General features: G+C 37.7%; 1 protein-coding gene across 7 annotated transcripts in view; it reads right to left on the bottom strand.

Moving 5' to 3' along the window:
- Positions 1–26,505, bottom strand: part of KIF13B (kinesin family member 13B) — a 167,371-nt gene that overhangs the window by 11,374 nt on the left and 129,492 nt on the right. For 6 of the 7 annotated variants that reach the window (XM_039875850.1, XM_039875853.1, XM_039875852.1 and 3 more), the window contains 3 exons: positions 23,433–23,544; positions 17,914–18,047; positions 1,670–1,732 (listed from right to left, as the gene is read on the bottom strand). In XM_039875850.1, coding sequence (XP_039731784.1) covers positions 1,670–1,732; positions 17,914–18,047; positions 23,433–23,544 — 309 coding nt within the window. The remainder of the gene's footprint in view (positions 1–1,669; positions 1,733–17,913; positions 18,048–23,432; positions 23,545–26,505) is intronic. The other variant, XM_039875855.1, reaches the window with a different exon arrangement.

Here is a 26,505-nt window from a genome sequence, read left to right as displayed (position 1 = left end):
TTACAGTTACTTGGCTTAACTCAGCAGTTGGATAAATCATGCGTTTTCACGTGAACTGTCATTTATATTCCTGTCTCCAGAGGCCCACCTTTCCCCACAAGGCACACTTTCAGGGTACGAAATTAACGGCACCTCCTGAGATTAACAGCCCATTTTTGTGATGGATCTTTAGGCAGAAAAATTTACTAAATCCAATAGATCAATAACTGTCACCAGCATAAATACTCTAAAAGATTAGACAATCCTTCAATCATTTTTCTTTTGCCACTTTACATGTTTTACTTATTCTTTTTATTTTTGATATCACTGACCATGAGGGGAAGAATACACGAACGACTACAAGAGTCTACAATCCAAACAATACCTACGGCCCGAAATAGTATGCGTTCCCATTCTCCTCCTGGGCGAGACCCCATCCCTGCCACACCAACGACTGCCAGCTGGGGCCTGCCCTAAGGAGGCGACAGTCTAGTGACAGAGCCTTGAATTCCCCCGGTTTTGTCCTTTTTGCTTCAACATGAATCCTTCGCTATAGGCCAGAAAGAATTATATTCATTCTACAACATGGCCCAGAGAGGTTAAAGGATTTATCCAAAGTCACCAGTAAGTGAAAAACCAGGGATCAGAAGTCGGGTCCACAGCCGCAGCCGAGGAGGGAGGGGCACTGATCGCCGCGCTCCTCCCTGCTGAGCCGAAGCCGGCAGCCTCAGCTTCCTGCCGCTACTGCACCACAGGCAGCCGCTCCCACTTGACTGGAGTTGATATGTGAGTGGAAACCTATCTGCCATCTTTGGGTTATGCCCTTACCACTGACATTTCTAGGGACCACTGTGAAAGCCCAGACTTGAGAAAACCACCACGATGAGCAGCAAGGCTGCCCTGAGCTGCAGAGGCCATGGCAGGTGAGGTTCCTTCACCCGTAAGGGACTCGGTCTCACTCTGTCCCACTGGCCTTGGGGCCCCCAGTCCTGCCTCGGCAAAATAACAAACACTACTCATGGGGGAGAGAGGGGATCAGGGTATTATCTTCAGTTAAATTCGTGAACACCAAGGTGTACTGGGTTGAAAAGGGCCTTTCAGAAAGGAGTGAATTCATGAAGGTCTGAATTTTCTTTCAAATTATTTGGCCTTTTTTTGCTCTTGTTTTAATAAATACAATTTTCCTATGAAGCCATAGCATTTCCTAAGAGAATGAGCACACAGTGGGAGAAAATAGATTTGCTATTCATAAGATCAGAAGTGCTGTTCATCTGGGGGAGATCATAAGAGACTATTTTTCTCCCCAGCTTCGCATTAGTCTTTTCACGCTGATATCATGAATCAGAATGAAATGTAAAACTGAGAATTAAGCAAACGCTTAGAATAAGGAGATCGTTCTGTTTATAGAAATCGCCTTTGCCTAGCAGTGGGCTATTAAAGCAGCAGACTACATTAGCAGTCAAGCACCTAAAAGTTTAGCAATCATATGATTAACAAGTTGAAAATAGCAAAGTGTAACAAGGAAAATATAGAGGGAGAAGACAGTGGCCTATATTATGGTTAATTATCAACACGGGAACCCTAAAATAAAAAACCACGGGCGTGGACTCAACAATTATAGCATCGGGGCCACCCGCTGTATGTGGGGCAGCCATCGGCAAAGGCGCCACCCCTGGCTGGACTAACTCACCTCTGCCATCCTGGTTGTCCCCAAATCTGGAAGGGCAGACTGCACCGTGATTCGGGGCACCGGCTGAGGAAACAAGTGAACGGGCGGGCATAAAAAATCAAGAGGAGCAGAGCAGAGATAACCAGGGAAGGTTTTAACTGAATAGACTGGAAAGCCCGTCAGCTTCAGGAATTCTAACAATTCTAACAGTCAGGCATGCCAAGCGCTAGGAGCGTCACGCAAGGAAATGGAAGAAACAAGGAGCATAGCAAGAGGCCTACTCCACAGCTAGCGACACAAGACACACGCTAAAACAGTAATGCACATGGCAGGTTCACACATGTCAGGCTCTCTCTCCATTCAGACGTGACATGCGTTAATCAAGGGCTGTGTTTGTATGTACGAACGCTACAGGACTTTACAGAGAGAGGTTATTGGGACAGGAAAGATCAAGAAAGGCTTCACGGTGCAAAAGGAGGCCCGGTGAGTGCAGACACAGGAGGAGGAGGAGTAAGAAGCCGCTCTGGCTGGAGCCCAATTCTGGGGCGGAAGATAGAGCAGGATAGATACGTGGAGAGAGACTCTGGTATCTGAAACTAACCTAATCAGGTAACGTGGTTAGAATCATCACAGATGCCTGAGCAGAGAAAGCAGAGGATCGAGAAGACTGATCTGGCGGTGGAAGGCAAACTGACTGGAGAAATATTTAAAGACTACGGCAGGCAAATCACTAATTGCAACAGAGCAGGTGTGAGGTGGCACAAGCCTGCATAATGGGTACGAGCAACATCATGAAAAAGGACTCTGCTACTTATGGACACATCGTTCAACATTAAGAAAAAAAAAGAATAAAATAATAATTAGTACCAGGATCAAGAACAGGGATTTCAGAGGAAGAAGCTGGAACTGTGAAGAAGGAATCAGAAATTAATTTACTGGCTGCTAAGCTTCCAATGGCAGAAGTGACTATCTTGAAGAAACCACTTCTGCCTTTATACCCTCAAGCAACCTCTGGCTCCTTCCCAGGTCTCCCTGCTCCAGTGCAAGAGTCTGGATCTCTGGATGCACAGTTCTAAGAGGGCTCCATCGCGGCTGAACAAACACTCCTAGTCCTCTCTTACAAGAGGAGTCAAAATTGAGTGTCAGAGTTTGCTCTTGTTCAGTCCACAAGGAACAGCAGCTGCTGCTCACTGACCTACTGTCTCTGACCTACATTGCCTACAGATGCAGATTCCTTACCTTCCTGTTTCTCTTCTTCTGGCCCTAAGCACTCTAGGCCCTCCCAGGGCGTATCTGGGTGTCTGAGGTCCCTACGCTGTCAAGACAGAGTCTGCAGACACTAAGGCTGGACGGCAAAGTCTTGCTTCCTGTAGGGCAGCCCAGACTCTTAACCGAACAGAGAAGAGCCCACTTGGAACAAAATGGCTCACTTAGGGTGGTGGTGACCTGAGTTCACAGCACCAAACAACCACATTTCTGCAGAGGGCACCACAATAATCATGCCTTGGTGCTGCCTTTGGGAGAAAAGTGCTAGAAGGAATTAGTTTTGCAGAAGGTAAGGAGACTGTGAGAAGATCTGAGAAGAGGCAGAGAAGAGGTGATTAAGTAGGAACAGGTAAGAGATAAGGCTAAAGGGGTGAGAGGACCTAGGGATACGCGAAGGGAATATACACCGTACCCTGCAAATGCCGGGGAGTCACTGGGGGTTAAAGGTAGAAGAGTCAGTTACGTTTAAGAAAGACAGTGTGAGTGGCCAACAGAACAGACTGAGGGAGAGCACCCTGGTGGCAGCAAGGCCATCGCACAAGAGGGTCTCTAGCTTCTCCCTCAATTTCTTGACCAGGAAAGTCTCTCCCCTCAACTCCCATGACACGTCACTCCTTCCCTCTCGCACAGCACCTCCCGGTTCTTTCTCCCTTTCCCTACTCTGCTGTCAACTCCTTGGCAACGGAGTTACTTGCAAGCAAGCAACCCCCACTCTGCACACGGCCCGTGGATGCAGGGGCCACTAGCTTTTGCTTACTTTTCCCCATATCATCTGAAGTTCCCCACAAAGGAAAAGGTGTCCAGAGCATATTTCTTAGTAAAGGCTTCTTAAGTCTGAACTCCAAAGTACTTATATTTTTCAGTTGGATCTTATTTAAAATAGATAAGATTGAGATGAACATTCCCTCTTAAAGTATAAAAACAAAAATCCCATCAACGATGAAACTATAACCACCAAGAATGAAACCTTTTCTAAGATGATATAATTCTTGCCCTCCTAAATAAAGCATAGAAACATAATTTACACTTTTCTTGATGACTCAGAGTAATTTTTAAAATTCCAGTAAATGCTTTAAAAATATTAGCTGAAATGAATTAAAGGACCAGACTGAATGTGACACCATGCTGGAATCCAGTGACCACAGGAGCTTCCTGGTGCCAGGGCCCTTGGGCCCTGACTTCATGGCTCCTGGCTACTAAGCCGAAAACCTCATGTCTACTCCTCACAAGTGTCCTGTCACCATCACTCACTCTCGATAACCACTTCTTAATCAGGCAACATGTTTCATAAAGATTCCACCCAACCCCCACCATTCCAGTAAAGTATGAACCAGAAAACTGGATGATTAGATACATCTAAAATGGCTAAAAACAGAGTCAAAAGCGAGATTAGACCAGGTCTGAGTGGGTTCTCAGTGCGAAGGCAATACCTTGACCACACCTGCTTCTCTGTTCACGCTCTAGTGATTTCATGGTGCCTCCCTCCATGGGAAGGAGGTAGTCGTGGCTGCCGGACACCAACTCTGGACAAGTGGGAATCACAGGAATGTACTTCTCCAACAGAGCATGTTTGAAAGGCACATGCTACAAATCAGCAGTTACAAAACAGTCACGGGGATATAAAGTACAGCATAAGGAATACAGTCGATAATACTGTAATAACCAAGTATGGTGTCAGGTGGGTACAAGACTTATTAGGAGGATCACTTCCTGAGTTATAAAAATGTCCAACCACTATGCTGTATACCTGGAACTCATATAATGGTGAATGCCAACTGAAATTGAAAATTTTTTAATGAAAAAAAAAAAAGGTGGTGCTAAAGAGAGTGGGGGTATAGAGGTATAAGATTAGCCATGAGTTAACTTTTATTGAAGCTAGGTGACGAGTACTTAGGGATTCACCACGGGACCTTGTCTATTTTTTCATATTTTTCCGTGATACTGCCCTACATGAAGAAGGCAACTGGGGCTGTGATTCAGTGTACACGAACACTTATTAGGACCCGGAGTGCATGAGGCACTGCAAGAAGTGCCGTGGACAGCACAACGATCAGAAAGACACGGGCTTTACTCTCAACAGACCAGCACTCTCGTCTGTGGGAAGGTCATGTATGTAAATAACTAAACTGTCACAGAACAGGATAGTCACTAGAATGGACGTTTCAAAAGCAGAAACAACATGGAGGAGGAAAGGATCATAATGGAACAGGCCGAGAATACCTTCATGAGGGTGATTTTACTCTGAGACGGGCCTTGAAGACAATGGCATCTCCCAGGGCAAGGGGACATTTCAAACATGAAGAATGGCATGACTAAGTCAGGATGGCAAAAGAGCCACTTTATGTCTGGTGTTCCCTCTACTCACATCTGTGCCCTGGGAAAAGCTACTCCATTTTCTAGGAGGTCTTGGTGGAGAGAGAAGGATCTAGACTGACGAGCACTGGGCAGAGGGAAGGAAGGTTAGCGCCTTGTGGAGGAGGCCTTGTGAGCGAGCGTATGGCTGATTTTCACAGGCAATAAAGAACTATCAAAGGTTACTGAATGAAGCCGTAATAAGAACTATGCTTACAAAAGATTAACCCTTAAGTAGGGGAGATACTAAATATAGAGAAATCAATTAAAGAGTTGCTTTAATGGTTCAGTGCAGAGCTAATAAGAGCCGAAATTTGGATGGTAAAAAGAAAAGGAAATAGAAGTAAAAAATCTAGATGTATGAAGGAGGCTACTGAACATGTGGAAGCAAGTGGCTGTGGAGGCAGGAGAAACAGAGTCGAATGTGATGCCCAGGACGTATGGGCGACAGGGAGAAGGGTAAAGGGTGGTATCAGCAGAAACAGGTACGTGCAGGGTTAAGGGGTACTTAGTTTTCTATATTTGGCAATGGCCTGTGATGAATGCAGCAACCTTATTAAGGGTACCAAAAATACTACAAGGTATACCAAAATCTTAAGTGTGCCATTTGTCCTTCACACATAATGGCTCAAATTTCCAAATGTGTATTGTTTGCATTTTAATGCTCTTTTACATATCCCCTGTGCAGGCAGTTGCCTCCTTTTTCAGAAGCTCAAAACATTTCAGATCAGAAGCTCATTAATCCTTACGACACATCTGGTAACTATTAATAAAAATGACTGCAAAGTATTTTGCAGCTATAAATATTAAGGAGAAGTCCCATGAGGCAAGCGAATATAAGTATAATTATCTACATTTCACACCACAGAAACCAAGGCTCAGAGATATTTACCTAATGGTTAAATGCATTAGGGTTGCCCAGTGAGTTAGTGACAGAGATGGAAAAGGACTGAGTTCTCAAGCGCCAGCTGAACCTGCAATTACACTGTCTATGGTGCACTGTTAAAACAATAGATGAGTCAGTTACAGGTATCAGAACTGTTTGGAAGTATTTCAGGGGAAAGATGATGGTGACTTCTCATATCATATCATTTTTTTTAACTCTGGCTTTCATATGCCACATGAATGAAAATCGGGCAGATTAGAATTTTATAACTAGGCATAAAAACTAATTTGGAGACCCCTTTGCCTAGAAGAATAAAGTTTTAACTCCTTGGCATGACATGAAAGACCCTCGCCTCTCCCTGAGGTTGTGGCCTTCCATCACTTGTTATGCTAATCCACTCTGAACTTCCTGAATACACTGCTTTGCCAGAGGCTTCCTCTCACAGTCGCTTCCCCTAGGGGGCCATGTTCCACCTGGTGAATACCTATTCGTTTTTAAGTGATTTCAGCTCAAGCATGATCCAGTCTTCCTGAAATTGCAGGTAAAAATGCTCACTGCTTTCAGTGTGTCATCCCCAGACATACACATATTATAACATCTACAACATCATCCCATTTATGTTTATGTCTCTCTGAGGGAGCTCCTCCAAATCAAGCTCTCTGAAAGGCAGGATTAAATTTCATTCATCTCTGTATTCTCAATAAAACAATAACAATGTTGTTGAATGAATAAACAAATAAGTGAATGAATGAATTACTTAGGTGCATGAAGAAAGCCTATAGTTGTAACTGTAACTGTACAGTACATAGGGTTTGGAAAAGACTAGACATTCTGAAATTTGGGCATACAGGTAGGTAGAGGAGAGATATCAGTTGAAGCAAAAGATAATCACTTTGTTCAAAAACAGTGAATTTTCTGTTGCATTATTTTTTTTGTTTGAAAAGGAACCCTTCCTAATAATCACACTTTACCCTGAATTTGATAAATTCTTAAGTGTCATTTTCTAATGGTTCTTTTTAAAACAATTATTTATTTATTTTTTTAATGGTGGCATTGGTTAACAAAATCCAATCAGTTTCAGCTGTACACTTTACACTGTGTGTTCACCTCTCATAGTGAGATTTCTTTCTGTCACCACATATTTGACCACCTTTACCCTGTCTACCTCCCCTCTCCCCACTTCCCTCTGTCCAATGGTTCTTAAGTTAATATGATCTTATCTTTTTTTTTTTTTTTAAATGATTCTAACCAATCATTTAAATCCAAGAAAGAAATCTAACTATGGGCAGTAAACGCACAATGCAATATATGAAACACAGTGTTGAATTGTACATTTGAAACTTACTGGATTTCATTGCTCAATGTTATCCCGATAATTTTTAATAATATAAATAAATAAATCTAAGCATAGGAGTATACAACAAGAGATAAAATTAACTTTTGCTACATATAACCACCAGCCAATCTTTGATTTTCATGCTGCTAAAGTGAGAAACATATAAGAAACAAAGCAAGGCAGGGGCAGGGCATATAAACAAAATGCTTCCTAATCTTCTACTATGTTCTGATAAAAGTAATAAACAATGGATAAAATCAGACATGTACAATTACCTAAAGATCAAGACTCAGCAAACCTGATCGATATAAACATGTTTTATAAAGGTTACGCTAATCAGAGGCAGGGTGGTTAGGCTGGAAGAACGGGAACTGAAAAGTCACAAGAGGGGAGCTGGTCGGAGGCACCCGGCACTGGCCAGAGACGAGCACTTACGCTCTCATCGACTGATGCCTTCCGTAACTGGTTCACACAGCCAGCTCCCCACGCTCATGGCGGACCCTTCTGATCTATACTCTGGCTTTCTGGGGTAATCTAGATGAGAGTGTCTTAGCTGTGGTGACGCCAGCACTTCCGTCCATCTGGCAGTTACATTTCTCATTTTAAATGAGTAACAGCATTCGAATTGATCTGTCAGTCCTTTGTTTGTGTAAATCTGATCACCTTTGGGCTTGCACATCTGGAAGGTGGCAATCCAGTCCATATGAATTCTCTAAGTGATACCACCCAGAGAGGATGACAGGTGGTCACCAGCTGGTTCCCATCAGAGCCCACTGTTACCCTACCTGCCACATGCCCCTTTCAATCAATGACCTTAAGGTATCAAATTGTCAAGCATGGGAAGGTGACTTTGTTTTTCTAACCAATATGACAATCCTTCGTGAGGTGTTTGCATACACTTGAATAGATTCTTCCAGTTCAAATACATTTTCCAAACTGCAGTCAGAGCAGCTTTCCAAAATACAAATTTGCCCATGTCATTCTCCTGCTTTAAAACTGTCAATAATTCCCCCCATTGCCTGTAGATAATTTTTTCAGAAAGGAATAGTCAAGAAAAGGAAATATAGATAGGTCCTACTCGGTGTATTGCCATGGCTTGACCAGTCTCTCCTTCAAATACTTTATAGATTTATTCATTTCACAAATATAATCATTTGCTATTTTTAATAAAATTTTATTTTATTAAAATAAAATTTTAATAAATTTTCCTCAATATTTAACTCTGCATCTAATATTACCCTTTAACTCCACATTGTCCAACATGGCAACCACTAGCCACACATGTAACTGAGCACTTGAAATGCAGCTAGGGTGACAGAAGTGAAAAAAAAAATTTTAATTTTAATAATATATAAAATTTTTTAGATTAAAGTGCTTTTAAGTATATATGAAACAGCCTGGGTACATAGATCTATTTTTTCAACTTTATGAATTCTAAATGCAGATCAGGTATTTCTGACAAAAATTTAGTCTCCTAATTGAGATGTGTTAGAAATGTAAAATACAAACCTGACCATACAGAAAAAAAGATGGAAATATCTCAGTAAGTTTTTTTTATACTGATTACAGATGAAATAACAATATTATGAACATACTGGGTTAAGTAACTATATTATTAAAATTAATTTGACCTGTTTCTTTTTACTTTTTAAAATGTGGCTACTAAAAATTTAAAATGGCACGTGTGGCTGCCATTCTTGTTCTATCAGACAGCACCGATCTCACGACTCGGCACTGTTGCTGAGCGGTGCAGATGAAACCCCTGGCAAACAGTGAACACTCAGCACATTTGCAGAGGATCACGGCCATGAGAATCACTGGAATGCTGTGTGTTATCATCAGATATCTCTAGGCTGGCTTACCATGTGCACATTTTTAAACAATCAGCAATTATATCTGATCTAAAATAATCTAAACTTTCTACTCATGTTTATCAGTCCCAAAGCCATTCAGGATACATTTATTTTCTTTTAAACAAAGCATCTTAGGTTTTATTAATCGACGCTTTCACAAACATGTGCCAGGTACCTACTATATTCTGTGCCAGGAGCTGGGGATACATCATGGGTAAAATCAAACATAGTTCCTCTGCTCCTCAGAAACAGGCACTCGGGGTCTAATACCCAGTATTCCTATTTAATTTTAATTACACAAAAAACTAAAAAGGCCCATTTCTTCTATCAAGAGGTAACCTATTTTATTAGTGGATAAAAGTGAATAAGACCATCCAAATAAACTTTATTTCAATATATATGCATTACTTTAACTTACTAGAGGTAGTGCATATAGAAAAATATAAATACTGATATTTCTGGAGTTGTCAGAAAAGATACAGTTCTTTATTTTAGAATTTAGCTAGTTTATTTTTTAAACTTCTACATGATAATTGTTAAAACTTAAATATTGATATAAAAAATAATTTATTTTTTTAAAACAAAGATGCAATATTCACTTTACTCAAAATAATGGCTGTTTTCCAAGTGTCTATGTTACTTAAAACATATAATATTGGTTAATCTAAAAATCAAATAATAGGGTCTAAATCTAGGCTATCACCAGCCTGGTATGCCCTATAAGCTTAAATTGCCCTATAAGCTTAACTTTTAAATTGTTGAAATAAAAGAATACTTTGTGACATGTAAAAATTACATGAAATTTAAATTTCAGGGTTATAAATAAAGCTTTAATGAAATGCAACCAGACTCGTTTGCTTAGTACTGGCTATGACAAGTTTTGACAGCACATGCATGGCCTGCAAAGCCTAAAATAATACTGTCTGGCCCTTTATAAAAAAAGTTTGCCAATCCTTGATCTATAAAATTATACTAAAGCATACAACGAAAATTCCTGAAAAATGGTCGGCAATCAACTTCTCTACTGCTTCCGAAACTATATTTTCATTATTTTTCAGATCAGCTACTAATCCTGGCTCTGAAGACAACTTTGTTTACTTAGTAACTCTAAGTATATAAATAGAGTTCCATATATTTCTGGGGCAAAGGTAAACCCTAAAATGTTACGATTTTGAAAAACTAAAATGGAGGTAAAAGTCTTCTACCAGTAGTAAGAGCGCCTAAGAATTCATCCCTAGAGCAACGGAACAGAAATCACTTGACTTAAGTTTGAAAAGAAGTCTGCACTCCATGCCTTTGCAAACTCCCCTTTTGTTAATTCGAGAACAACTAAATGTAGCATATCATATCCAAATATATTTATTATGTGTGGAACTACATTACAGGAAAAAATGCTTACATACATTATTTTTTAAAGAACGTGAACAATTAAGGAAAACTGAAGGCTAGAAAATGAGGCTCAATCCTTTTTCTAGCATGAGTTTGTTAAGATGATGAACCCTTAATCAAATCACAGGGTAAGCATTTACGTGGTTTGGTTCATCAAGGAAGCCCAAGTATGAAGTAGCCTAAAACGGCATCTTCGTGCACAAGGGCAGGACTCGTACGTAGCTGTTTTTTTCTCATTTTACATATGGAAAGATCACTGACATGAAAGATGAAATAACTATACAAGCATCTTTTCCATTAGCACCAGCGATGTGCAGGGTGCTGCTCTCTCAAGGCTTTGTCTACCTACCACACCGGAAGCTGTGCCGAACCTGGAGAAAACCCCCTGCGGTTGACAAGGCCATCCTAAGCAAAGTCAGGACACTGAAAAGGGGCAGACAGTGAAACAAAGACAGGCTGGAAATGTGACTGTACTTTTGATGGTGGACATTAGATCTGAGCATTAACTCTTTAATTCCATAGACAAAGCTAAGATGCCACTGGAGTCTTTATGTTTGAAGTATATAAATAGCTTCGTCTGAATACAAACTTCTAGATACATGAAAAAAGCTATTATGCCAAATTAATTCAATCTAACTAATTAGAGAGCAGGAAGTTCTTTCAATTATTTTATGTGCTGTCTGAGAAACACACTTGAATATGAGTACAGATTTCATTAATTGCAGTTCATTATTTTCCAGATTAGTTACTAAACTTGCATCAGAAGGTCAAAGACAGCAATTTTGTCAGCTGTCACCTCCTCCAGCGCAGTGTCTTTGCATTTCTGGGACTCAGACAGATATTGATTATAAACAAAAACAAATCTCCATAAAGATGAGAAACATAAATCTTTATGAATATGGTCAAACCAAAAGATTTTGTAAAATATAAGAATCTTCGTTTTTAAATCTTTCAAATAAACTGTTAACTTCTACCTTACAAGAAAAGATCCATGAATCTTTTCAAATATTGAAATATAATGCCAAAAAAAATAGCATCTTGATCTGAGAACCAGCTGACCCCAAAGAACAAGTTAACAAACATCAATCCTTTTATTAGAGTTTCACTGTGGTTGTATGTTTGTATCTTTGTGTGAGGGAGGGAACTGAACATTCTTGTTTGAAAATGTCAAGGACACACTGATTAAAAGTACTTTTTTGATAATAATCGCTCCTTCCTTACACAACTTCTGCCTCCTTCCACCTAACAATGAAAATATGAGGCATGAGTGGTAGAAACAGCACCTATTCCATTCCTTGGTTCTTACCTGGACTGTTTTTATATTCTCAAAATCTTATTTTTAAAAAAATAGGAGACAGAAATCCCATGTTGTTGTTTTTTTAAGAAGAGCACCCTGCTATCTATAAATCATTTCGTTTATTCGCAGTTGTTACCATTCCCTTCATTAATTTCATTTCTGTCATTCTATGCCTTTCATGCCACCCCAGCCTTATACAACTCTCCCCGCCTTTGGTGTTGATCTGCCTTGAATGCTTATACAGCCGACTCTCTCAGTCATTGTTTGGTTAAACTATAAATAACTCCTTTAATCTTTCCTCATAAATCATTTCTGATGTTATTCTCTGAAATAATTCCAGTTGGTCAGTGGATTTCTAATAGTAACAAATCCAGAACCGAGTGCAAGAATCTAAGTGCAGTCTAATTATGCCGAAGAGAACCCGGGGGTAGTGTTTAGGTACATTATTAGGTGACTGTTATTCTGTTTCAGAGAAGAGTTTTAAGTCTTCAAACTAAACTGGGACAGACACATAAAAAGGAAGAAGTTTTAATATCTTTCGTCATACTTAGGTGGCAAATGGAGAGAGAAATGGCTTTAGGAATGATGGCGAGAGAAGGGTGTGGGTGCGGTGGGAACGAGAGCATGCTGTTACACGTGGTTGCTTTGGTTACCATGTACTGTCTCTGTTGACACTCAAACCATCTGGGGATTTCTGTTTGTTTTCTGTGCTGTTTCACATTATAAGTCTTAAGCAAGGTTATTATTGACTTATTGTCTCTAAGTTTTATGCAATGTTGATATCAATATTTATCCCATCCTACACTGTAGAATTGATCCAGATTCCTTTTAGGTGTGTGTACTGACTTCTATTTTTCTGAGTTCTCTTTCTGATGATCTTCTGAAACCTACACATTTTTTAGTCTGTTATTATTACTTAATAATTATTTATATTGGCCTCTGAAATTAGCATCCTAACAAAGTACTAGCAGCAAATAAAAAAACAGAATCAAAATGAGAGCAAGGTTCAGGGTGTTTGTGTATTTCTTTATGCTACTAGTAAGTCATACCATTAGACTTCACACAGAGCTATAGCAAAGCCCGGCCGTGAAAAGGTGATCTAGAATGCTCGTCGGTATGCATTTTTGTTTCAGGCTAACTAGGTTAGTGATACAGAGGATTTCCATTTAACTAACAACATCTCCCATTAATCTCTTTGGTAGAGAGAGAATGAAATGTGGATTGGAGATGGAAGTTACTGAATATGTGTGTAGAGCTGAAATGTGTTCATCTGTCACTCTGACTTGAAGGGGTGACCTCTAGTTGCATATGACAGGGTTCTCTCTTCTGCCCTATAATGTTCAATATTTTGTTTATCACTCAAATGTAGATACATTATGCCCTTAGAAAGTTTGCAGATGATAGCTAGAATGCATGTATTTTATAAATAATCACTCAAAAAATCTTGATATCCTAGAAATGTTAAAACGAAATCAAAATACGAAATTTTAGAAACAAATCTAAAGTTCCTTATTTTTTTTACAAATCGATTAAACATAATAACAGAAGAGAACTCATTGACAAGAGTGTAAACAAATAAACAGGAAAATGAAAGAGAATGTTAATGACCAGAAGCACAATGAGCTAATAACTTAAAAAAAAAAAAAAATGCTACTTTGGTAGAAGTACACTATTTAGAAGAGGAAGGTAATAATAGTTGTACTATTTTCAAGAGTAGGGGTTACTGTATCACCTCTGGGCTCCCTAGTTTAAGCAAGACCCTGGCAAGACAACTGAAAAATCACAAAACACTAATTATATGAGATATAGTTGACTAATCTATAGCTGGAGTAGCCCGAGAGAGCACAGAACCTCCACCTCCCCTCCCTTTAACTCCTGAGTAATAGCAGAGAAAACTCTGAGGCAAAGACTGGTTGGAAATAAGCCAACTTTTTCCAGAGAAGACTTGGGGGTTCCACAAGGAGGGGTAGAATAGGTTATCAAAAAAAGTAAGAACCTCAACTTTTCGCTATTTAATCCGATTCTCAAGTGAATGGGATGCCATTAAAGTAAAAAAAAAAAATTGGGAAACACTAAAGTAGCCAACATAACATTGTTCCTGTTGCTGTTACTTTGAAACTCCACTGGCACTAAAGTGTTCCATTTGTAAGGATGAAATCCCACGCAGGAGGTAAAAACTTAAAGCATAATTAAAGTGGTCCAAGTAATGGAACCTCGTTATTGATATTGTCATTTAAAATTATAATTTATTTCTTTTAGAGCTTTATCAGAGATAGTAAAAATGAAATGAATATAAGCATCTTTGATCAACTAAATACAAAACAATAAGCTAAAGTTTTTCTCTCATTTAAGAATGGTTCTTTAGTATAACTTAAATCAATCTAGGAAAGAAAGATCATGAATATGTCTTGATATTTCAAATTCCCATTCAGATGTGATTCTCTCACCTCTAAACTGTAAACATAGTTCTTTATACCACTGTATGACACTTGGTACATACAAAATAATATTATAATCTGTATATATGTCATGGTCAGGCAACCGATAGACCTTTTGTTACTGACTATGCCCCTGCCTTCAAGGATTACATTCTAGAGGAGAGATAATTAATAAATATACAGACATAACAATAACTCTCAAGGGAAAGATGAAACATAGTAATATAGTGTACCACATATGGTGGAGGCTATTGTTTTACTTTGGTTGGTGAAGACCACTCTAAACTCAGACATACTTCCTTAGAGTGGCCTTTCTTAGCCACTCGAATAATAAACCACTCTTCTAGAGACCTAGGAGCCATGCAAAGACTTAGAGAAGAGTAGTCCAAGTGGAAGGAAAGACAAGTACAAAAACTCTTAAAACCAAAAGGAGCTTCGTGTGTTATTGAGATTAACACACACACACACACACACACCCCACACACACACACACTAAAACAGCCAATATGGCTTAGTATGGTGAACAAAGAGGAGAATAAAGGGAATAAAGAGTAAAAGTCAAGGGGACCAGATCACAGAGGATGCTGTCAGCCAAGTAAGAAATTCAGATTTTATTCAGTTTCAGTGAGAAGCAGTGGAAAGTTTCAAGCATGGACTAATGTAAGGCTTTAAAGGATCACTCTGGCTACTCTATAAATGATAAGACTGTTGTGAGGCAAAAAACAGTGTCAGATACACCCACTGGGAGGCCACTGCAATAGTCAAGGGATGATGGTAGTCTGGACGAGTGATGAGAAATGGAGATGGCCAGAAGTCACTGGATTGGAAGTGGCTGGTACCTACACGATTTTACTGATGGACTATTTGTAAGGTATAAGCAACTAGGTGGATGTCTGTGCTACATAACGAGATGGTCATGTATTTTTCTAAGTATTCTGTGTGTTGGGAGTAAACAGACTTGTAAGCTGAAGCAAACAGTCATGTTATAGATTTGTAAAATGTGAATGCCTAACTGATATCTAAGTAGAGAAGTTTAATAAATAATCAGATCCATGAAGCCAGAGCTCAGTGACAAAGTCTGGGCTGGAGATGGAAATGTGAGTATTGTCAGTGTATAAAACAGTCAAAGCCATGGGACTGAATGACACTACCCGAGGAAAGAATTAGGTTTTAAAAAAGAAAAGGGTGGCCCAGGACAGAGCTCTGGGGCACCTGAATGTTAGCGGCTTGGTGGAATAAACGGCGACTGAGCAGTCAGCAGAAGGGAAGCCAGCAAAGGTACCGCCGAAGGAAGCCTAGAGATGAAAGTGTTTCAAGCATGAGGCTGCTGGAAGGTCGAGTCCGATGAGGACAGAGTGCAGGCACCATGTAGATGTAGCTCCCTGGCAACCTTAAGAAAAAGTCCATCAGTAACGTGAGGATCTTACAAACCAACTGGATCATTTTAGCTCTACTATTAGGCATCTTTGTTAAGTCCAGTTTTGTATTTATCTTTTTATTTATTTATAAAATATAAAACATGTGGGACCACTTTCCCCAACATCTTTGCTCATATATGCTCAAAAAGAAAGTAAACTGAATTAACAAATACTGCTTTAAGATCTCGTCGAAATATTTCAAGATCGTCTCCCTTAAATTGGGTAAATTAGTTATCTTCCAATTTCTAGGTTTGTTTCTGACACATTATTGCTCTTCTAGAAGAAACAATCACTTATTGTCAAAACAGTAAAAATAATTTCTTATTGTAGCAGATGATGTGACTTTCTATATTAAAAACTCAAAGTAACTTTAAAAAATAATTGTAACTATAGTAGGCTGATTCAATGACTTCTAATGTCATTCCAATCTCCTTTAATGTATATAACTGTCTTCACCAAAAAGCAATTGAAAAACAATGGTTATTAAACTTTAATGTGAATAAGAATGACCTTGGCTGCTTATAAATGTAGATTATGGCGCGGGGTGGGAGGAGAGGTAAAGGGGTCTAATATTGCGGGTTAGAGGAAGGGTGGGTAAAGGGGATCAAATATATGGTAGCTGAAGGAAACTGGACTTTGGGTGGTAAACACACAATAGAATATGCAGATGTTAAATTATAATGTACACCTGAAAATTATATAATTATATTAACCAATGTTACCCTAATAATTTAATTAAAAATAATAATAATAAAATAAATGCAGATTATAAGGTGCCTCCAGGAGGGATTTGGGGTATGAAATCAGGCTGTATTTTTTTTAGACACCTTTTTAAAAAGTTACCATGAAAATTCTGACACAGTGCATGACTCATGCTTTGGGAAATAACAGAAAATGGAAGTTTCTAGCAGAATAATGTGTACAATAACAAACCCTTGGAAAAATCATTTTACCTACCCCAACCCTCACCAAGTATTAGACTTGCTATTTCTTTTAGCTCTCATGGTCATAGATTTATTTTGATAACTTTCAAGCCCCTGTCATATGCCTAGTTAAATTTAAAGATTTCCAAAATCTCAATGTTTTCATCTAACACGTGTTCACGTATGCTTATGTAAATGCTTATATAATGCTAGATTGAAAATATTATACATCTGCACAGCAGCCTTACAAAACTAACACCATTGCCTTGCATATGCATTCATAAACTTAGAAAATTCTTTTAAAAAGTTAAGGTCTCAGACAAGGATTCACCTGCATTTAACTCGAATGTTTAAGTGAATGTGAAGAAGCTGATGTCAAAAGACCCACTCAACAACTGAACTTGCACTGTATGTGCTTTTGAATGAGTATAAATAAACCCTCATTTATCATTTTCTGCTGAATTCACACCTAAATAAGTCTAGAAATTGCATTTCTAACAGGCTTCCCATTCACAATTTCATAAGAGCAGTTTCCTGATTATCTGGAAAACCCTTTAACATTTTCTCTAAAACTTATTCTAAGGGTGGGTAGAGTTTTAAGAAAAAGGGGAAATAAAACAAATGATCACTTTTAATATTGTAAGTGAAAGAATAGGTAAACCATAGTAGAAGCAAAAGAGGTCGAGAGAGAAGGGCAGTGATGATATAAAATTATTTGAAATAAGAAATGAAATCAAGAATTAAAAATAGAATTACATTTTCTGTTTGGCAATACACAAACAACACTAAGTGCACTTCATAAATTTTACTATTGTTGCTCTAAGTGATATTACCATAAATCACATTAGTAGCGTACTTGGCATTTTTTAAAAGCAAAAAGGATTGAGAGTGTCAATAAGTTTAAACAGCTCTGTTATCTCTGAAGAGAGTGGAAGAGAAATTATCACAAGCTTTTACCAGGTCTAAAAGCCCAGTTTTAACGCCCCCACCACCATTGTCGCTGTCCCCCGCTGCCCCCTTCCCCTCCAGCTTCGGTGCAACGTACAGTGTCGTTTTGCCAGCAATCTATTAGGAAAATGTTCACTGTTGCTTTCTTGATGCTTTTACCTGATGTGCAAGGGGAGGTGGCTGTTTGCCCCTTTTTTCGTCGCGGACAGGGAAGAGAGACTTCAGCAGCTTCGGCATCTGCGGCACAAAGGATTTTACTGGATGCAAGTAGGAGGCCGCTAGACCACTAAATCCTGTCAAAAATATTAAAAGAGAAAGAGGTAAGACAAAAACATAGACTTAGTGAAGAAAACTAAATTACATAGACATTTTCTTTACTGTAAATTTGCCAAATATCATTCGTAAGCAAATCTAACAACAACATAAATCAAAAAAGTAGCCTTAAAATTTAATATTAAAAAAACATAGCACCATTAGAGTTACACTCAAACACAGTGGTGTTTCCTTTTCTAATTAAATATAGCAGCAACTAGGGTACCTCTAAAATGTTCTAATATCCAGTGTTCCTTTTAGTATGCAAAAGGTAATCCAACCCCAGTCCTGGTCACTAACTGGCTCAAATACTAACTTCTATCTTTGAACAAAATGGGGTTTTTCATTTTTAAATCGCAGAGCTGATGACACACATGCACAGCATTCCATCTATACTTTAAACTCTTCAAAGTCGGGGACTATGTATTATTCAACTTTAATTTTCCATGCTATTTACTGCATGAAGATGATGAAACTGACCTTTCAAGGAGAGAGTCATGTTTTTAGTTGTTTTTTACAAGAGAGGGACAGATGTCCTAAAACAACCACATTTTTACCACTCTTAATTACCAAACACTGGGATCAGACATGCAAATAATGCCTATGATAGAAGATTTCCTCCGCTTAGTGAAGAAAACTAAATTTTTAGGAAAATGTAATCCAAGTCATAAATGATAAAAGACTGTATCTTCATGATACATTTATTTTTAAAAAAAGCAAGAGAACATGAGGAATTTGTATGTCACACTGCCTGAAGAGAAGTACACAGACACCCCCATATCTCTTCACACTGACCCCTGAAATGACTCCAATTCTGGACCTATATACAGTTGCAAGGTTTCTACATTTTACATAAAGTAGTATATAGTAATTCTAAGTAAACTATGAAAAGGTAATGCTATTTTGTAACCATGAGAGCAATAACTGAAAAAATAAAGCAAAGAGATAGCTATAATGTCAAGCGATATGTTAAAACTAAGTTTAAAAAGTTAAACAATATATAAGAAAGACAAAAATAAGAAAGAAAAGCAAACAGAAAAAAAAGAGACAAACAGAAAATAAGATAAATTTAAGATGAATAAAGAGCCAGAAGATAGAATCATCTAAATGCTGAGAAAAAAATTAGGGACAATCTAGAGTTCTACATGTAGTTGAACTAACACTCTAGAGTGAGGATGACCTCTAATTAAATAAAGATCTAGCCAACAATTAATCCAAGGCTGCATATATCACAAAAAAGAGAGACAATCAGACATCCTGTGTCTCTTGAGGGAAGTACTCAAAACTACCCATTCGTTTATCCTACCTCCCTCACCTCTCTCAAATTGGCCTGAATCTGACCAGAGCTGTAGATCTGCCCACCGATTTACAGAAAATAAAGGAGACAGAGAGAATCACGTTTAAAGAACCTCGTGGGGATGTAACCAGCAAAAATAAGAATGTACAGTCTACTGTACAAAAACCTGGTCTCTTCAACGATAACGTCAATGAAACAAATACACTGTGACGGAGAAAAAAGATAAAGAGGAGCCCATACATTCAACAGACTTAAGACACATATCGACTAATCACCATGTATAAAACTTGGGTTTTCATTCAAAATACATAAAAGATATTTTTGATCCAATTAGGAAAATCTAAACATAAACAAGATGTTTAATGATATTTAGAAATTAATTTTCATTTTTCTCAGGAGTAAACTATTATTGTGGGTACTGCTTTAGAGATACATGTACAAATATTTACAGATAAAATAGTACCTGGGATCTTCTTCAAAATCATCAAGATAGGGTGTGGAGAAGTAGTGGGAGTACAGCTAAATAAGACTAGTGATGAACTGATAATTTTGAAATCTGAAGGGGGTATTGAGGGCATGTCATATTTCTCTTTTTACTTTGTATGCTAGGTATTTTCCAGAGTAAAAGGATTCTTCAGAGTGAGAGCAAAATAAAAACTTTAACATATAAAAGAAAGAGTTTGTCACTAAAAGATGGTTGCTAAAAGCACTTATGATTAATATAATTCACTAAAAAAAAAAAAACTATACTCAGAAGAATCGGGTGAGGTACAAGAAATAATAATGATCAAAGCGGTAAATATGTAAATCAAGGAAGCACTGATTATATAATGTATGAAGCAGCATGTATGACTTGAACAGAGATGCTAAGCAAAAGAAACCAAACACAAAAAGATTATGTATTGTATGATTCCATTTATATGAAATTGTAGAACAGGCAAAACTAATCTAAAATCAGAACACTGGCTGACTGCGGGGAGTAACTGGAGTCACATAAATCTTCTATATCTTGACTGGGGTGTAAGTTACATGGGTAAACACATTTGTCAAAACTCATTAAATATGACCCATAGTCAAGATAAAAGCAGTTAACAGAAATAGAACATGAGATGGTCCAGATACTGGATTTAGCAGATGAAAACTTTAAAGCAGCTTTTATACACAGGTCCAAAGATATAAAGAAGACTATGGCCTTAACAAATATACAGATAGGGAATACCAGCAGAGAAATTAAAACTATTTAAAAAAGAAGAAAGTGGAAATTCTAAAACTGAAAAGAATAACTGAAATAAAAAGTTACCTGGATATGCTAAACACAGGATTGTAAATGGCAAAAGCAATTATCCAATCAGAAGAAACAAGAATAAAATAAAAAGATTTTTTAAAAAGTTGAAAAAGAATAGTGCTTCTGTGACCTGGGCAATCAATATTAAGCAATCCCACACATGTATAATTAGATTATCGGAAGAATCAGAAAGAGAGAAAAGGACGGAGGAAAAAATTTAATGAACTAATAGCCGAACATTTCCCAAATTTGTTGAAAAACTTCAACTTACAGATCCAATAACATGGATGAAACCCAAGCAAGATAAATAAAAAGAAAACTATACCTAAGCATATCATTGTTTAACAAGAATGAGGAGGAGGTGGGGAAAGGGAAGGAGGAAGAGGGAGGGGAGGAGGGAAGGGGAGGAGGAGGAGCGAGGGGGAAGAGGAGGAGAAGAAGAAGAAAATTTTGAAAGCAAAGACACATTACGTGTAGGGTAAAGGTGACAGAAGTGATGGCTGCATTCTCATCGGAAAAGGAGTCTAAAAGATAATGTAACATCTTTGAAGTGCTAAAAGAAACAAACTATCAACCCAGAATTCTCTATCTAGAGAAAATATCCTTCAAAAAAAAGGTGAAATTAAGATATTCTCAAATAAAGAGATCATTCTGCTCTATGAGTACTGTACAATAAGAAATAATACAGGATATTTTTCAGGCTACAGAAATTACATCAGATGACTATAAGGTCTTCAGGAAGAATTGGATAGAAATAATAAACATAAAGGAAAATAGAAAAGATTATCTATAGTCTCTTCATTTCCTTAAAAGTGGCAATTTTAAAGTAAAAAAGAGTAACATTGTAAAATGGGTTCATAACATCTTTAAAAGATATAACAACAACAACACAAAATAAGGGGCAGGTGGGGAACAGGTAAATGGAATTACACTGTTACAAGGCTCTTATATTTGTGCAGTAGGAAGTGATATTAATTTGTAGACTGTGATAGGTTAAGAATGTATGCTATGGTCCTTGAGAAGAGACTCTAATAAGTAAAAAATACAGGTATACCCAAAAGCCAAAAGAGGAAATAAAAAACACTAAAAAATATTTTTCAATTAAACCAAAAGAAGGCAAAGAGGAAGTCACAGTGAAGAAGAAAATAAAAAGGCCAAAGAGAAACCAACAGCAACATGGCAGACATAATAATATCAGATGTAAAAGAACTAAACATGTTGATTAAAAGGAAGAAGTTATCATATTAGATATTTTTAAAAAGCTAGCCCTAACTATGTGCTGTCTGTCTATAAGAAAATCACTTTTAATTTAAAGACAGATATAGGCTAAAATACAAAAGACTGAGAAAAAGATACACCATGCAAACAATAAGCCAAAGAAAAGCTTATGTGGCTGTATGAATGTCAAGCAAGACACATTTCAATGTATTACTAGAGATGTAAAGGGACACTTCACAATAAGAAATATCACTTCGTCAGGAAAAAATAACAACCCTAAATGTGTATATCCCAAATAGAGTTTCTAAGTGAATGATGCAAAAACTGATATAATTAAAGGGGAAAAGAGACAGTTTTCACAATCATCTTTGGAGATTCAATGCCCTCAGTGACTGATCGAACAAATTGAAAAAAAAAATCAGTAAGGATACAGAAAATTTGAACAAGGTTATCAGCCACCTTGACATAACTGATATATCCAGAACACTATGCCCCCAAACAGAATAGACATTCTTTTCAAGTGCACATAGAATGTTCACCAAGATAGAACAGTTTTAAAAAATTTCAAAAGACTGAAATATTAAAGAGTCTATTTCTCTGATCATGATGAAATTAAATAAGGAATCAATAATAAACATACCCCGCAGATATATGAAAATGAATTAACATGCTCAATAACCCATGGCTCCAAGAATAAATCACAGGGAAATCAGAAAATATTTTGAATATAATAATAATGAAAGCACACATGCCAAAATCTGTGAAATGCAAAAAGAAATAACAGAAATCAATGAAACAGAAAATAATACCAAATGTTGGTTCTGTGAAGAAACTATGAAAACTGAAAACCTGTCTCAAAAGTATTTCAAGAGAAACAGAAAAAAAAAAGTATATATATGAGAATAAAAAGGACTATCAAAATAGATCCCATTAAGAGGGCGATAGAGAACACTAACATTTATGAAAATAAATTTAATAATTTAGATGAAATAGAAAATTCTCTGCAAAACATAACTTATGAAAACTGTTTCATAAGGAAATACAAAAAGTTAAATAACCCTACATTAAAGAAACTGAAGTCATAATTTTAAATCTTCCCAGACAAAATTCCAGGCCCAGATAGTGTCACCGGCGAATCCTATCAAACATTTAAGGAAGACATAGCACCAAGTTTACATAAACCTTTTCAGAAAAAAAAGATAAGGAAAAATTTCCCAAGTTATCTTACGAGGCCAACATAATCATGATACTAAAACCTAAGAAAGACATTATTACGAAAAAAGTACAGACATTCATCGTATTATATATACACAAAAATCCTTAACGAGATATTAGCAAATGGAATCAAGCAAATATAAAGGATAACACATTAATGATCAAGGGATATTTATCACAGGAATTCAAGACAAATCCAACATTCGAAAATCAATATAACTCAACATGTTAAGACAAGAAAAGAGATAGACCAGGAGGACGGTGGTTACCTGGTAGGAAATCCTGATTTAAACTATTTCTGAAAGCTGCTCAAATTTCATAAGAGTGATTGACAACAAAAATATAACTTACCCGGATCAGGAGAATGGGTATTTTGGGGACAATCAGGGAGGGGCGGGGCAACTGGAGCTACTCCTCTGGAAACTGCAATTTGAGACACATCCTGTTGACTTTCCCACCGGCCCTATTGGGGACAAAATTGGAAATTTTTATTCAAATCAATCATTTAACAAAAAAATACCTAAAGATATTTATGGAAAAAACTGCTGTACATTACCAACACTTTATTCCCTTTACAGGACACGGTCAATTTGATTACGTAAGTATTTTTCCTCTTGTACTTTTCATCTTCTTTATAGTATTAATTTCCCTGGTAATAATACCTCACATTTCCATTTCCCTCTAGTTTACCATTTTTAGGCTCAGTTCTAACCTAACATTCTTTCTACTACATCAGGTTGCTCCCACGAATGCGGATATATTAACACATTCCTTCTGAAATCCTCCCTTATGTTCTGCTTCTTAGGCTGTTTCTGCTCTTCTGTCTCAAAATACTCTTTTTCACTCCAGATTCTCGTCTGAAACCCAGGAACAACTCTAGTGGTATCAGGGACTCTTCCTTCCTCTGCAGGAGTGTATTTCCCATCCATTCACATATCATTCATGAAAGGAAAAATTCTAGAACAGTATATTACCACAATTCTCATTTTAAATAGACAGTACAGATAAGTTCCAGTTAAGTCCAAACCAAGTGATCACAAGTTCCCAATAATGAAAGCCTCTAAATTAACAAGTTTTATTATACTCTCAACTTATTTTGTACATTCCCATTAAAGAGATTTTACTGCAGAATACTAGAACAATGCCAGCCAAGTGATGGATTAATTTGCCATTCTAAAACTTGCAGTGAGCCATAAAAATAGTGATACCATCATAGCACTTTTAACATCAGTCCCATCTAGGAAAGGAATAAACCTCAGTCAAATGTTACATACAAGTAATGGAGGTGAGATGCAAATGTTTTAAATGCTTTAAGTTACCTTTGATCCTCTGATAATCACTCTGACTTCCTTTTCACTATAGTTAAATGGTATTATCTATTAGTTTAAGTTAGTATTTCACACATGAAGTGACCCTACCATTGACTTCGGTTTTCATTAGTAATCACCTGCAAAGCAAGTTCTTCACTGCTCCTGAAGATGGACTGAGGTGGAAAAGCCTCTTAGGTTTCAAACATGTATTGGAAACCTATCTGCTTTTAGCAGCGACCTAAGCACTGATCATAAAATCAATAATCCCTAAGTGATCTGGATGCTGTTTACCTTAGAGAACACTTTTCCATAAGAACTCTCTCAGCACTTGATATTTTAAAGAACAATATGATGTTTAGCATTGGAAGCAAGAAAACAAGACATGAAAAGATGATTTGGGAAACCATGAATTCTGAAATACCTCACTGAAAGAGCATTTGTGTTACTATGAATCACACACTGATTTACATACTTTAATGTTTCATTAATTTTTTTTGCATTTAAATTTAATTATCTGTCTGGGAAGCTGCAGCTCTGTGTGCTCTGGGACATCACAATCAGGTGGCTGAACACCAAGGTCAACACTTTGGAGCTCCTCGGAGGGAAAAAAGTCTCATGCTTTGTTTAGTGGTAAGCTCAACGCAAGGTTGTTTTTAAAACGACTTACTTAATTTGAGAATAAATATATTTTCATATTTTGGATTTTTCTTCCTTGTTTAGCAGCTGACAGATTGGCACTCTGTCCCTTAAGAAAACTAAGGAGTTGATTTGGAGTCAGCACCCCAGCTGTTTGGTGTATAATGGTCCAATGACAAATAAAATAAGTATCACCTCTTCCCCAAGGCACACTTGGGGCTCTGCTAGCTTCCGAGTCATGGTTCCCTGCTCGCACTCCCACACACAATGTTACTACCAAATCAGAATGAAAGCAATAACTCTTACTGTCTCCCGTAGTCAAATATCTCAAGTGAGGACATCTGAAAAGGCGCACACAGCGCTTACACCGCCTTAGCCACATTGCTACCCCATCAGATCATAAAAAATGGAGACACATTTCACTTCATCCATCTGCCTTAACCGTCATCTTAACCTTGAGGAATCTTTCACATTAACTGTTCCCAGGTCTTGGCGACCAGAGACAAGAATAGGGAGTGTTTCAAATCACTCTGAGATAGAACAAGCTCTGCTACACAGGGAACAACAAATTTGGATGATAAACTGAGTACAACACTCCTCCATCCTCGCTCTGACACCCACAGATCTCTGGGGAAACATTCCACTGAAATCATGCCCCATTCTCTTGCCAGACATGAAACCTGTGGTTCAGGGTCTAGCTATACACACTGCCCCCTGGGGACAAGGCAATTAGTATCTTTCTAATTAATTTTATATGCTTGGCTGTTCCAGAGTTATTCTCCTTGTACTGAACTGTTGGGGTGGAGGGAGGAAGAAGCATCCCAGTTAATGGTACTTTAGAGGGAGATGAACTCAGGACAATGAATGAAAAGCACTTGGCCAGACACTGAACCTTTCTGCTCTCTTGAGCACAGCTCTCAAAGTGAAAGAGTATGACTTTTAATTTATTTTTTTGTACTTCTATCACAGTAATCTATACCCCACCACCTGGAATCTAAAAAGATTAATCAGTGATCTGTTTCTAACATTCTGCCTGTCTATCAAACTTCAGAATCGGCCTAGATGAGCAGAGAGACGAGAGAAAACTGGCTTGGTTTTGGATCCCTCCACTAACTTAATACATACTACTACATACTTAATACATACAAACAAAACTCTATTCAAAACAACAACGATGTCTAGCTAGCGCCATGCTTAAAGGCACAGGGAAACACAGGAGGCTCTCAGCTGACTTGAGGACTTGCGTTGGTCCCCTGTGTGCCCTCAGTTTTCCTGTTGCTGCTCCTCTGCTAGACAGATTTTTTTGAATTTTCCATAAAAAGGTCTGTTTTTTATCAGGAAAAGTGACAAAGAGATAAATAAAGATAAGTGCAAGGACCGGTCCAGGCACTGAAGAAGTGCTTCACACTTGGCATCGGCCTTCACCAGGGCCAACTAACTGCAGTTTCCAGCAAGGGGACATGACCAAAAAACACAGG

The sequence above is a fragment of the Pteropus medius genome, unplaced genomic scaffold (genome assembly GCF_902729225.1).
Source record: "Pteropus medius unplaced genomic scaffold, Ma_sr-lr_union100, whole genome shotgun sequence".
NCBI classification, from domain to species: Eukaryota; Metazoa; Chordata; class Mammalia; order Chiroptera; family Pteropodidae; genus Pteropus; species Pteropus medius.
The sequence above is the reverse complement of the archived record's forward strand: the minus strand, read 5'-3'. Positions and strand labels throughout refer to the sequence as shown.